Source organism: Juglans regia, chromosome 11, assembly GCF_001411555.2.
Source record: "Juglans regia cultivar Chandler chromosome 11, Walnut 2.0, whole genome shotgun sequence".
Lineage (NCBI taxonomy): Eukaryota > Viridiplantae > Streptophyta > Magnoliopsida > Fagales > Juglandaceae > Juglans > Juglans regia.
Genome location: NC_049911.1, coordinates 8,244,675 through 8,259,049, shown reverse-complemented (window position 1 = coordinate 8,259,049; position 14,375 = coordinate 8,244,675). Strand labels below are relative to the sequence as shown.

At 35.1% G+C, this 14,375-nt stretch overlaps 1 protein-coding gene and 1 pseudogene across 1 annotated transcript; one reads left to right on the top strand and one right to left on the bottom strand.

Annotated features, from left to right (window-relative positions):
- Nucleotides 1-2,990: 2,990 nt before the first annotated feature.
- Nucleotides 2,991-8,844, top strand: LOC108991998 (annotated as a pseudogene).
- Nucleotides 8,845-9,138: 294 nt separating this feature from the next.
- Nucleotides 9,139-11,042, bottom strand: LOC108991997 (peroxidase 72-like). Its single transcript, XM_018966432.2, has 4 exons — nucleotides 10,701-11,042; nucleotides 10,399-10,590; nucleotides 9,957-10,122; nucleotides 9,139-9,732 (listed from the first exon to the last, which is right to left on the bottom strand). Exons 1-4 carry the CDS (start codon nucleotides 10,926-10,928, stop codon nucleotides 9,320-9,322), a joined length of 999 nt encoding a protein of 332 aa, XP_018821977.2. The 5' UTR covers nucleotides 10,929-11,042; the 3' UTR covers nucleotides 9,139-9,319.
- Between the last annotated feature and the right edge of the window lie 3,333 nt (nucleotides 11,043-14,375).

The following is a 14,375-nucleotide window of genomic DNA, read 5'->3' as shown; positions in this document are numbered from 1 at the left end:
AGCGAGAGCGTGGATAAATTGCAACCTACATGAAAATTTTGCTAAAATTATTACCGATAGTATGGCAGCAATATAAACTTTTACAATCACGCAAAACAATTAAATAAATTGATTTGATTTCATCTGATCTGTTAGATTTATTTTATAATAAAATTAATTTTACAATCTGACGAACGACATCAATTTACATCAATTTATAAGATTATTTTTGTATAATTTCTATGTTGCTAGAATATTTCCCATATTTTTATGATCGATGCATGTTTCTTTTTGTTTTTAGCTTTCCATTTTCTTAGGAAAATATCCCATAATTTAACCCAAGGATTTTTCTTATTTTTTATTTATTTATTTATTTTTTCTTTCATGAAAGAAACATTGTAATTTAGAACTTCGGCTTTAAAAGTTTCGAAACCTATGGAATATTGGCCCATATATGTGTCAAGGACCCTCGTCCAAAATACAAGTTTCACTTATTTCCAACCCCTTTTATGAGACAATCAACATGGCCCAACAACAACTAACTCATTTACAGCTTCATTGGTCAATCGAAGGGCCTTTGATTTGTATGTTGAAATTAGTTTTTTTAAATTATTTTTTGCATATGTTTAGAGTTCTTTGAACGGTCTAAATATGCTTATTAATAACCGTGAAAACTTTTTGGGAGGAGATTTTAATAGAGTTTTATAAAAAGTAGTGAGTATGTTTGGATGTAGAAGTTTCGTAACGGGATTTTCATGGATGGCGTAATATAGAATTTTAAAATTTTGTTTTTGTTCTTTTAAAAGGTAATGGCCACTCTGAGGCACCCATGTTGGTTAGCCTAGCTACCTCGTGGTCCGATGCTTTGCATTTTTTTTTAAAGAGAATTGTTATAGACAGAATATATAAAATAAATCTATAAACTGATGTAATTTTATGAAATTCATAATAGCTACTTTAATTATAAAGTAACTTTATAATCTGACGTATTATATCAAACCATATCAATTCGTGAGTTTACTTTTGTGTAATCTCTTTGTGATTGAAGTATTCTCATTTTTTAATATATATAATTTTAGAAGAATATTATTTCTAAATATAGTATGCTTTGCATATCGGATATGAGTTTTTGGTGGCTTAAGAAATCTTCAAGAATTTTTATACTACAAATATGGTATGTCTGGGAATGAAAACTTCTTTGAGTGTCAAAATCCATTCAACTGCCAAATGGCCCTAAGAGGCTCAAGTATTGTATTGCATGCATGTTCCATGACTAGGAAAGGTTGCTTATAGGCTAACAATTGTATTGTCGTCTCAAATTTGTACAAGAGTCAAAATTGATTTGTCACATATAACTAAAGTTCTCAATTCTAACTTGCTATTTTTCTAATTGTCAACTCTAGATGTCAAGTGTCAAATTTGGATTGTGTTAAATCAAGTCCGGGATCCAACCTCTTAAATTAAGCGGATCAAGCTAGGCCCGTAAATTCTAGATAAATTCTACATAGAAGTCATACACCACACATATCCACCTAATGAATATGTGATTTATCATTTTTGTCATTCTATATATCTTAATGCTTAAGCATGCGTGTGTTTAAATAGATTGTATGGTGTAAGGTTTCCTTATAGCATTTCTCTAAATTGTAATCTATTATTTTCATGTTTAATTCAGCTAGCTGGCTATTTGGTTATTAGTACGACATTTTGCTCTTTTGTTAGTTTTTTATGGATCATACTACTTGGCGCTAAAACAATTTCAGCCAAATGAGCATAAAAAGGTTCTTGACTATCATTTTCCTATATAATATATATTATATATATTAATATGAGGGCTGCTAGAGACATATAGAGATCTCACAAAAGGGATTCAACAAATTGACGTGGCACTATGCCACGCTAGTTTAGTTAAGAGGTCCCCCTCCCCCTCCCCCCCCCCCCCAAGCCCCTTAGACCCGAGCCCCCCACCCCATCTGCGAAAGCGTACGCCTGTGTGTTGAAGGATTCATGAAGTTGAGTCTCGCATCTCGTATCCTTGCAACAATAGCACAAGCTCGGCGTAGGAGGGCATCGGCGGCTTGAGCAGGGAGGTGGTGAAGGGTTAGTATTTCAGACCCAAGCTGTTGAGGAGGGAAAAAACGTTCATATTATCGCTCATGGGACGTTCGATTGCAGCTAGGTGGTCGCACACAATCTTGAAGCTTTGGAGGTGATCTAGCAGCGACTTCGTGGCTTCCTTCCTCATGTATGTCAATTGTTGAGTAAGCTGGAAATCCCTATCTTGGGATTCTTGGGCATAGGCTTCTTGAAGGGCATGCCAGACTTGATATGAACTCTCAAGCCCGACCACCAAGCCAAGCAACTCCTTGGAGAGGGTACCTATAATCCATCCACGGAGTAGTCGGTCAGATTTCCTCCATCTCAAGTATGTAGAACTTAGTTCTTTATGACTGGTTGTTGTGGCTTCATCGGGGATGAGATCATACGGTGGAGGGGAGGCAACATTTGTGAGGTGTCCCATGAGGTCTTGGCTCTCAGCCAAGGCCACGACTTGCTCCCACCATAAGGGGTAATTCCCCTGGTTCAACCGTATGGTCATGAAATTGTTGACCGAAAGTGAGATTGACGCCATGGGAGTAAGGCTCTCTTGTTCTTGCACAAGGCTCTGATTACCATAAAGACAATTGAACATTAGGTGTTTGTGAAAAATTCTTACACACCATGAGAGTCTGTTGAGAGCCCTTACGTTACAAAGTTTGAAAAAGTAAATGTAAAATACTGAATACAATCGCCTCATGTAAGCGGTGCGTAAATGGTGTTGATATGGAAAAAATAAAACGTAGCATTTTGAAAAAATTTGACGAAGCCATGTCCTGGTTTTTGGGGTTTGAGCCAACTGTTGCTCAGTTTTTCCCTCTCTTGGCCCCTTTGTTTTGCTCTCTTTTACTGTCATTTTCTTTTGTTATATTTGTTCTTGAGAAGGGAAAAAAAGAAAGAGAGATTATACAGAGATGACTGGGGCTCCAGAAGGTGAAATTGTTACTCTCGATCTTCTCAAGAAAAAGATGACTGAGTTTGGCAAGGAAAGAGATTGAGCAGTTCCATAGCCCGAGAAACCTTCTTCTCGCTCTGGTATGTGCAGTCTCTGACTCTCCCTCAAACACACGCAAACCCTTCTGAAATTATTATTCCTCTCTCTTATGGCTGTTTGGTTCATATCTGTTAGACTGTTTCAAGACCATTTCTTGCATGAAGAGGGAGGAGGATCACAGAGATGGAGAATCATTGCATATTTTTTTCCTACTCCTGGATTTTTGAAGATTTGACCCAAAAAAGATACAACTTAAGTTAGTTGGATCGTTAGGGAAGTTCTAATGATTTCATGTTTCCACCATATATTTTGGTATCACAGATAAATACATGATATACTGCAACACGTGTAATAATTTCAATTGATGAATGTAATAGTTGGTTTGTTATCTGTTATTTCCGTTACTTCTGTTATTTCATCTTTCACTTCCTTTTTCTATTCTCTGGTTATAAATACAGAGGACTTAGCATGTAAAGACACAACAAAATGAATAAAGTTCAATCTTGATTCTTTTCAGATTCTTTTCTCTGCTCTCTCTGTTTTCTTCACTTTGTATCACGGTATCAGTGTAAGAGAATCCATGTCTACTGAATCAGATTCAGTTTCCGCTTTTGTCTCAAACTCTACGAATATGGAGAGCAGTCCATACCATTTACAGAATGGTGATTCACCAGGTGCAATCTTTGTGTCCAATGTTCTTACTGGGGAAAATTACCATGCATGGAGCAGATCCATGATAATGGCATTGAAGGCAAAAAATAAAATTGGATTTGTAAATGGATTGATAATTCGACCAGCTTCAACAGATGCTTCGAATGTTCTATGGGAAAGATGCAACAACATGGTACCTTCTTGGATCATCAGTTCTGTATCAAGAGAAATTGGGGCCAGTATCATTTGTGCACAAACTGCCAAAGATATGTGGCAAGATCTCAAAAATAGGTTCACACAAGGAAATGGGCCAAGAATTTTTCAACTTCAGAAAGATTTATCGATGTTGACTCAAGAAAATATGTCGGTAAGAGATTACTATACGAAATTCAAGTCTTTATGGGATGAATTGGTTGATTACAATCAAATTCCTACTTGTTCTTGTGGTATTTTAAGAACTTGCACATGTGATGCTATTCGACAGTTCTTGAAATATCAAGATAGGCAACATGTCATTCAATTCTTAATGGGATTGAATGAATGTTTTTCTCATGTTAGAGGACAGATTCTGATGATGGAACCTTTATCAGAGATAAACAAAGTATTTTCTTTAATAGTTCAAGAAGAGAAACAAAGAGAGATCAGCAGAACTAGTACGATTGACACCATTGCTCTTATGAGTAAAATGCAAGATTCCAACTCTTCAGGACAAAATTGCTTTGCACTCATTGTGGGATGACTAATCACACGGTTGATAAATGTTACAAAATACACGGGTATCCTCCAGGCTTCAAATCTACCAACTCTCGACAGAAATGGAGGTCTTCATCAGCAAACCAAATCATGAGCCAACCTCTTGATACACCTTTTGAGTCTTATAATAACATGCCTTTCTCTCCAGAGGACTGTCAAAAATTGTTGGCTTTAATCCACTCACAATCTGATGAAACCATCACTCATCAAGCAGCCAATGTTGTTTCCAATAATCCTTTTCAAACTACCCAAGGTATGATATTTTCCAGTATCTCTTCAAATTGTTTTCCAGTTTCTCAGAATATTTGGATTTTAGACACTGGTGCTACAGACCATATTATTCATTCCATTGATATATTTACCTCCATAACAAAGTCTTTAAACACTTATGTTAAGCTTCCAAATGGAAAAACTGTACCTGTTACTCATCTTGGCACATTTAAATTGTCTAAAAATTTAATCCTCAAAGATGTACTTTGTGTACCATCTTTTTCATATAATTTGCTTTCAGTTAGCAAACTTACTTCATCACATAAATGCACTTTTATATTCCTACCTGATATTTGTTTTATTCAGGAATTTACCTCATGGAAGATGATTGGGATTGCTAGAAAGTCTGCTAGGCTATACATCTTGCAACAACTAGGTGTTTATGCTGTTGAGTTTCCACAAAAATCAAACACTGTGAATTCTGTTACAAATTCCAAAATCTGGCATGGTAGATTAGGACATCCTTCTATGTCTCGATTGAATTTTCTTTCAAAGAATGTATCCGATGTTAGTTTTTCAGACAAACATGATGGTTATTGTTCAGTTTGTCCTCTAGCCAAACAGAAAAGGCTTTCTTTTGAGACTCACTCATATAATAAAAGTTCTCCTTTCAATCTTCTTCATGCTGATATTTGGGGTCCTTTTTCTGTTTCAACTCATAATGGTTCTAGATACTTTCTTACCTTAGTGGATGATCACACTAGATTTACTTGGATCTACTTAATGAAAACAAAATCTGAAGTTCAAAATATCTTCATTGCTTTTTATAATCTGGTTGAAACACAGTTTGGAACAAAAATAAAATGTGTGAGATCTGATAATGGTTTAGAGTTTAGAATGACAATTTTTTTTAATTCAAAAGGAATTTTACATCAAGTGTCATGTGTAGAAACATCTCAACAAAACTCTATAGTTGAGAGAAAAGATCAACATTTATTAAATGTAGCAAGAGCTTTAAAGTTCCAATCAAACATACCTTTGATTTTCTGGGGAGAATGTTTACTTGCTGCAACATATCTTATTAATAGAATTCCTTCCTTAATTTTGAATAACATATCTCCACATGAAATTTTGTACAATTCAGTTCCAACATATCATCATTTAAAAGTTTTTGGATGTTTCTGTTATGCATCAACCCTTAACAAAAACAGATCAAAATTCTCACCAAGAGCAAGAAAATGTATCTTTGTAGGATATCCATTTGGTATAAAGGGCTACAAACTTTATGATTTGGAACAGAAAACATTCTTTGTGTCCAGAGATGTCATATTTCATGAATCGTTATTTCCTTTTTCATCTCACTCAAATACAAATTCCATAACTGAAAACACATCTCAGTCAAATAACATTTCAGAGAATTCAATCTTAGTTCTTCCAAAACCAGTTCTAGATTTCAATGAAAGTCTAATCCATCCTGCAACACTGCAATTAGAAATTCCTTTTCCTGATTCAGTCATTCAATCTAGTACCAATTTACCTCTACATGATGAGAATCAATTTCTACCCTTGAGAAAATCAACTCGACAGCACAAGATGCCTAGTTATTTGCAAAACTATCATTGCAATTTAGCTACTTCTGCTTCTCAATCATCTACCAAGGATCCTGCTACTAATCCAGGTAATAAATATGGCATATCTGAGGTTCTTTCTTACTCCAAATTATCTCAATCACATAAAGCCTTCTCTGTTGTTATTTCTTCAGAATTAGAACCTTCATTTTATCACCAAGCTGTCCAGCATGCTCATTGGAGAGCTGCTATGTCTGCAGAATTATCTGCATTATAAATGAATGACACTTGGGCTCTCACAACATTACCACCTAATAAAACTCCTATAGGTTGTATGTGGGTATATAAAATAAAATACAATTCTGATGGTTCAATAGAGAGACACAAGGCTAGACTTGTTGCCAAAGGGTATACTCAAAAAGAAGGCTTAGATTTTTTTGAGACTTTCTCACTTGTTGCAAAGATGGTGACTGTGAGATGTGTTCTGTCACTTGCTGCAATATACAATTGGCAGATTTTTCATCTAGATGTTAATAATGCATTCCTATATGGGGAGTTAGATGAAGAAGCTTTTATGAAGCCTCCTCCAGGTTATCTTAGCAAGGGGGACAAAAGAGTATGTAAATTACAAAGGTCTCTATATGGTTTAAAGCAGGCTTCAAGACAGTGGAATTCCAAGTTCACTTCTGTGCTGTTTAACATGGGATTCTCACAATCAAAGGCTGACTATTCCTTGTTTACTAAGAAAGAAGGAAGCTCATTTGTTGCCTTGTTGTTATATGTAGATGATATACTGCTAGCAAGTAGTGATGTAGCTGCAATTAAGATTGTTAAAAAATCTCTAAGTGCTGAATTCAAACTGAAAGATTTGGGGCCAGCAAAATTTTTTCTTGGCATAGAAATAGCTAGATAAAAAAGGGCATCCCTTTATCTCAAAGAAAGTATGCTCTAGAGCTCATTTCAGATTCTAGTTTACTTGCTGCAAAACCAGCTTTGTTTCCTATGGATACTCATGTGAAGTTATCAAAAGATGATGGTGAATTAGTGGATGATATTTTAGCTTACAGAAGGCTAATTGGGAGGTTATTGTATTTGACTCATACTAGCCCCGACATTACATTTGCAGTACATCACCTTAGTCAATTCTTAGATAGCCCTCGAATGCCCCATTTACAAGCTGCTATGAGAATATTGAGATATCTCAAGTCTGCTCCTAGACAAGGTCTAATGTTTCCAGCTTCATCAAAGGTTCATATCAAAGCTTTTTCAGAATCAAATTGGGCTAGTTGTCCAGATACTTGTAGATCACTAAGTGGCTATTGTGTTTTCATTGGGGATTCTCTTGTATCATGGAAATCCAAGAAGCAACACACAATATCAAGATCTTCAGCTGAGGCTGAATATAGATCAATGGCATTCACTGTTTGTGAAATTATTTGGATCAAAGCCTTACTTGCTGATCTGCACCAACAACACACTCAACCAGCTCTCTTATTTTGTGATCACCAAGGGGCTCTTCACATAGCAGCCAATCCAGTCTATCATGAACGTACTAAACACATAGAAATAGACTGTCATTTGGTGCGTGAGAAGTTACAAGAGGGTTTGATCACTACTTTACATGTCTCTTCTGCTCATCAGATTGCTGATCTAATGACCAAACCTTTGGGTTCTAAATCATTTGAAGTTCTTTTATCCAAGATGAATGTGCATAATATATACACATCATCTTGAGGGGGACTACCACAGATAAATACATGATATACTGCAACACGTGTAATAATTTCAATTGATGAATGTAATAGTTAGTTTGTTATCTGTTATTTCCGTTACTTCTGTTATTTCATCTTTCACTTCCTTTTTCTATTCTCTGGTTATAAATACAGAGGACTTAGAATGTAAAGACACAACAAAATAAATAAAGTTCAATCTTGATTCTTTTCATATTCTTTTCTCTACTCTCTCTGTTTTCTTCCCTTTGTAGGACTTAGAATGTAAAGACACAACAAAATAAATAAAGTTCAATCTTGATTCTTTTCATATTCTTTTCTCTACTCTCTCTGTTTTCTTCCCTTTGTATCACGTATCTTGCTGCTGCTTGCAAGTGGACGAGCTTCCATTTTTTCTTGAATATATATTATTATACACCTTCTCCTTTTACTTCTTAAAGTCCTAGTTAAGTTGATCAGGTGAATGCTTTCTAACCAGAGTCAAACTTGACCAACCTTGCAAAATAGATTTTCCTTTTTGTTTTGTTACCTATGATCTTTGGAACCCACTTTATTTTCACCATTTCCCTTTTGCTTTTATGTACCATTTGCAGAACAAAATTAATGTAAAAAAGGCGGTTTCATGTTTATGGGGTTGTGATTATATATCGTCCTCGCTAGGTGGGTGCAATTGGAGAACTCTCTGGGAGATTCCAGTGGAAAGGAGAGGTTCCGAAGGGACTGCCTGATTGGAAAGAGGAGGAGACAGTGCTCTCGGGTGCTTTCAGATGTTCTGCTCTATCTTGTCTAGCTCTCCGACTTCTGCGGCATTGATCTCGGCAAAGCTTCACTCAAAAAGGTAGAACTTAACGCTGTCAAATAACGTCATCGGGTGCTGTTGATTTTCTGTGTATTAAAAACACCCCCACTTGAAGATTTGAAGACTACTGTCAAACTCAGGGAACAAATACCCGCACTGATTTTATACCTTCCATGGAAGTCTGCACTGATATAAAGCCAAAGACCCACATGTGGAAGATGACCCACACATATGAGTGAGCACAGATCCACTTGAAGACCACAACGCAAGAAGCCAAAGACCACGCAAGTTTATGATCTGAGAGGAACAACACTACGCCGAAGACAAGATTGATGTCCACTGACTAGAGCACCGAAGTGGGAATCCAAAACAAACAAAACTCTGTTTTGTTATTTATTATTATTTTTTTAAAGCCGTTTGCAAGCCGCTTACATAGGACGGCTGTACGTAGCAGTTTTGATATTATTAACTAATCAGGAATACATTGCAGGAAAAGCACACAACACTCGATGGAACTGCAGTATTATAATGGAGCTAATCAGGAGTTAATCTTCCTGCAATTCTTTCTAATCTCTCCCCTTGAGCCTGTCAATGGAGAAATATTTCCCATCTTAATCATGGACTGGGCAAACTGCTCGAAGAACAGCTCGTTGTTTTCTGAAAATGTCTTCACCAATTCCATGGATGCTTCGTTCTTTGTGAGAAGAACTTGATCAGAGCTTAAAAGGCCTTTAGAATACAACAAGTTCTTGAAATAGCTGTTGTCAAATTTTGTTGGGCTGACAAAGTCCAAGAAAAATAGGTTCTGATCACCACCTGATCTCGGGCATTTGGTTCTCAATTGGGCAGCATACGATTGATCAAATGTGCTGTCGGGTTGCCCATTGCCTGACTGGTTGTAGAGTCTCTGCCTGAAGCTGGTGCAACGGGCATTTCCTGTCGTGTGGCTCCCTGCATAACAATTATTCAAACTTCAATAATCTTCTTGCCATACTGAATTAAACCAGGTTAATTTTGATGGTGACTTTGTTTTGAAGTTAAACCAGGTTAATCACGTGTGTTCTGGGTAATTTAGACTCCTCCACACCCATTCCATCAGTCATTTATCCTTAAATTAAGGACCCAGATTATGGTTTGGCACAATGGTAGGTTCAAGCTAGCTCTTTAAATATTACCGGATAGTGCAACAAGATCGACGACATTAAGTCCTTGTCGCTTGAACTTGGTGAGGATAGTCTGGAATGTGTTGTTTGGAGCAGGGATGTTGTTGTTTGAGCCACTCAAGCTTGCACTTCTGGAGTCCCTTCTTCCTAATGGAACCTCCCAGCTGGGTCCACCGCTCTGCATATTCAAAACATGGTCAAGTTCTGATTATACACACATATGTTGGCTAGCCAAAAGTTGTTTTTAGGTAAAAGTATATTTTCTTCCAACAACAAATTATAAAGCTGACAAAATTAACACATTGCACGTTCAATATTAAGTATCAAAAATCTCAATGGACTGAGCAAAAAACTCATTTTCTTTTATATAGTTTAGGGATGCAAAATATATTTTCGCTTATTCTGTCATGCAGCAAAATTATGACAATTAGACTATAAAAATGTGTCACTTTACTAGAACAGTGGTGTCTCTAGCAGCTAGAGCTACAATATCAGCACAAGATACTGTCTGTGGGCACTGTTTCTCCAAAGCAGATTTTATCTCGTCCAGAACTTCAAATCCTCGAGCAGAGTTCCTGTTTGGGTTCGACCTCTTCTCACTGACTATGCTTCCGCTGCTGTCCAACAATAGGGATGCGTCGCAGCCCTGCAAAATATGAAGAGTTTTTTTGTATATAAGTTGACATGCATGCATGGATAATGCAGTGTAGTCTTTATAACCTGTTAAATGAGATGAGTTTTGGGAAGTTGGAAGACCTGGACAAAACAATCGTGGAAATGGAGCCTAAGCAATGAAGCCGCCATGCGAGCTTCTTTGGCCACAGCCTTGGCCACTATGGACTTCACAATCTGTTGAGCTTTTGGGCACGAGTGATCATAAAACTGTGGGTAGAGGTAACCCCCATGGGTCTTGCCAGAGAAGCAGCAAAGGGGAGCAAAGGCAAAAAGAGAGAGAACTAAGAAAAGCTTCGTAAACTGAGACATTATTAGTTTTATCTCTCTCTTTTTGTCCCAATTGTCCCAATACTTTCAAGATCAAGACCCCTCTCTGTATAAAACACTCGCAGAGAAATGGTCAGGACCTACTATGATGAAAGCTGATGAATGGCATTAGGGGGGATTTATAGGGGAAACTTTTTGTAGACATTTGACAAAGTCCTACGTATATATTGAGAGAGAGGGAGAGGGAAAGAGAGCAAAAAACTGGGAAGGGAACAAAAAAGTTGGAGTTGGTATCTATCTAGCTTTACATTAATGTCAAAGAAAAAGGAACCCAAAAAGTAACCAGAGACTTGGAATGGGTAAGCAGCTTTTCCAAGCATGGGCTTGCTTGTTCATCATGATAATGCATCAGCTTTAAGTTCCCTTATTTTTAACAGAAAACAGCAATCCATTGGGTCGTAGATCGTAATCATAAAAACCGGTGGACTGAAAGGTCTAAATCAAGAGCTCTGCTTCTTAATTAGCATTATATTAATTTTACGATACTCAATTGATTAAGATCACTAAAAACGTGTCTTCTAGTCATGAGCTTTAATTCTTGTTTGTTATAAAGATTAATCTAGAAGTTTACAAGTTGGTCAACCTGCAGTACTGCATCTATGTCAGTTGGGTTAGGAGATGAAAGACATTATCATGAAATAGAGAATTAATTCAGGATGGTGCCAATAGTGGTTCGATGTTGACTCACCTGCTCTGTTGACAACATGAATGAACTAAAAAATTATTGGTGCCACGCATCCAAGTGCGACTATGTACGAAAGTAAACCCGAAGCCAACTAAAAAAATAAAGCCTTTACAGCAAGCTGAATCTTTCATGTTCTTGCACCTTAAACTACTTCTGTTTACCATGTTTTTTTTTTTTTTCAGTCGACCATGGCCGTTTCCTAGGATCATCTTGTACAACTAGTGCATGTGGGCTATATGTTCGTCTATCATGCCTTCCGTATTGTTGAAATAGAAAATAATACATGTATATTTTCTGTGAATAAAACTGTACAAAATAGGTCTATATATAGTTGAATATGGCCAAAGTAAATAAGGAAATATTATAATGATGGAGGAAATATTCTAACCTAAATTAATTACAGATAATTAAGAATATTATCATAATATTCTAAGAATATTAGATATAATCTAAGATATATATATATATATATATATATATGTATACACTAACACGTATCACCCAGCTCGTTCATCAGATTTGTTGGGGATATCAATGCCTTGCATTTAATTTAGAAATGCTGGGATGAAATGAGATAAAAAAAAAATCATTAATAGTAATGAAATGATCTGTACATAGTAGTGAAATAGTTTGAATTAAAATGTTTTATGGGATTTTATGAAATGAGAAAAAAATTTAAATAAAAATATTATAAAGTTAAAATATTTAATTTTTGTTTTAAGATTTTAAAAAATAATTTATTTTTTGTATTTTATTTAGAAGTTTGAAAAAATTGTAATGATTAGATAAATAAAGAGAAATATTGAAGGCTTACAATTGAAAGTATGTGTTGAGTAGTGTTTAAATGTTAAAAGGAGATGGATTAAGTTCTCATTTTCCCAAACATCCTAATCTTTAGTGGCTTAGTCAACCTCCATTTACAATGTCAGTTGTTGAGTTCATAGCGAGATTGTAGAGATTGTATTAATAAAAAATGATTGGATAATATATGAAACAAGTTTTTCAATGTATTAAATGGACAATCAAATTACTTCTATAGCATTCCTTCTTTTTTTTTTTTTTTTTTGTAGTGAATCAGTGTTTGTGTCAGTAGCACTACTCTAAATTAATATAACGTGCTAAGATCACTTTTGTTTTTCTTTTTTTGGTTATAAATTGCAAATTAGTATCTAGGATTTCTTGTTTAACAATTCAAGACATGAGTTTTAAATTTTCGTAAAATTAATACTTAAATTTAAAAAGAAAATTAAAATTATGTATTTATGTCAATCTCTCCTTAAAAAAAATAATGGGTGGATTGCCACGTGACATCAATGTATCAGTCAACCACCTTTGATTGGTTGGTGCAGATATTATATAATGACACTCGTCACCCAATAAAAATTTGACATTTAGCTTTTGTTTGAGTATTCTTGAGAATATCTTATTATTATTTATTATTTTATTATTACTTTTTAAATACTTTTTATTATTAATTATTATTATTTAATATTCTATCATTACTTTTTCATTACCATTCATAAAATATCTAAGAATACCTTACTATTCAAATTTTATTCTAACTTTGCAAGTTATAACTTAAATTTTATTTAATAAAGATGTGCATGCAATAACTTACCCTATTTGTTTTCTAGAAGATGAGTTGTTAGTTCCCCATGCAGCTTTCGAGATGTTGCGTGCATGGGTCTTCTAGCTCTTTTACATATATATATTTTTGTAGAGCTATTTAAATTTTTGTTTTCTTCTGCATTATGCATGCATGTTGACATTTCATACAACCTGACAATCCTATTTCGTAATTGTAGGTGTTTGCCTGCTTTGAAGGTTCGGACATATATAGATAAAGCTAATGCTTAGTCTGAAAACAAAGATAACGGGAATATTAGGTTAATCCTATCCATCCACTAATATAATAAAATAAAATTAAATAAAGATATTATAGGTAGGGTTGGAGAACCAATCCTTTTAGAGTACTAAAAGCATTTCATTTCTTTTATTTTATTTTTATTTCTTAATTAATTAGCATTTGATACATTGATCTCAAGAGATATTATTTATAGAGAAATGATAGTTACAATCTTGAGTGTACAATCGTCATGCAATTATTTAAAAAAAATGAATAAATATGAGATCCACGTGAAAAAAAAATTAACTTTTTAATATTAGACCCTACACTTTTTCAAAACGACTGTACAACATTTATGTACTCCATGACTGTATGTAGCATTACTCTTATATATATATACATAAACGATCTTAATTTAAATGTGACCTTTTAATAGTTTTAAAAGAATGATCTCAATCAAAATGTGGCACACCATCCTATATGGTAAAATACCATTTCTTTTAAAATTTATCTTCAATTATGATTTGGTGTAATAAGTTAAGATCTTTCACTCTTCAACCAAAATTTGAGACATCAATTTTTCATCAATAAATGAGAAAATGTCCCGCCTACACTTGAAATTAAAAACAAATTCAAAATTTAAAATAAGAATACAAGGTTGGTTGCTCGCCACTCCAAAATGGTGATCAGATTGTTTGAAGAGGGGTAACCCTATTTTCAAGATATGGTCGGCTACTATTCTAATTTAATTTGTTGCGGCCATCTCAGCGTGAGGTGGCCATAAGACCATCGCAAACAAGATGGTCCATGACCACCTCAAACTGGGGTGGCAACATCCACTCAAGACGGTTTGCAACCACCTCTACATTAAGAAGGTCATGCTATCCATCCACGTTAC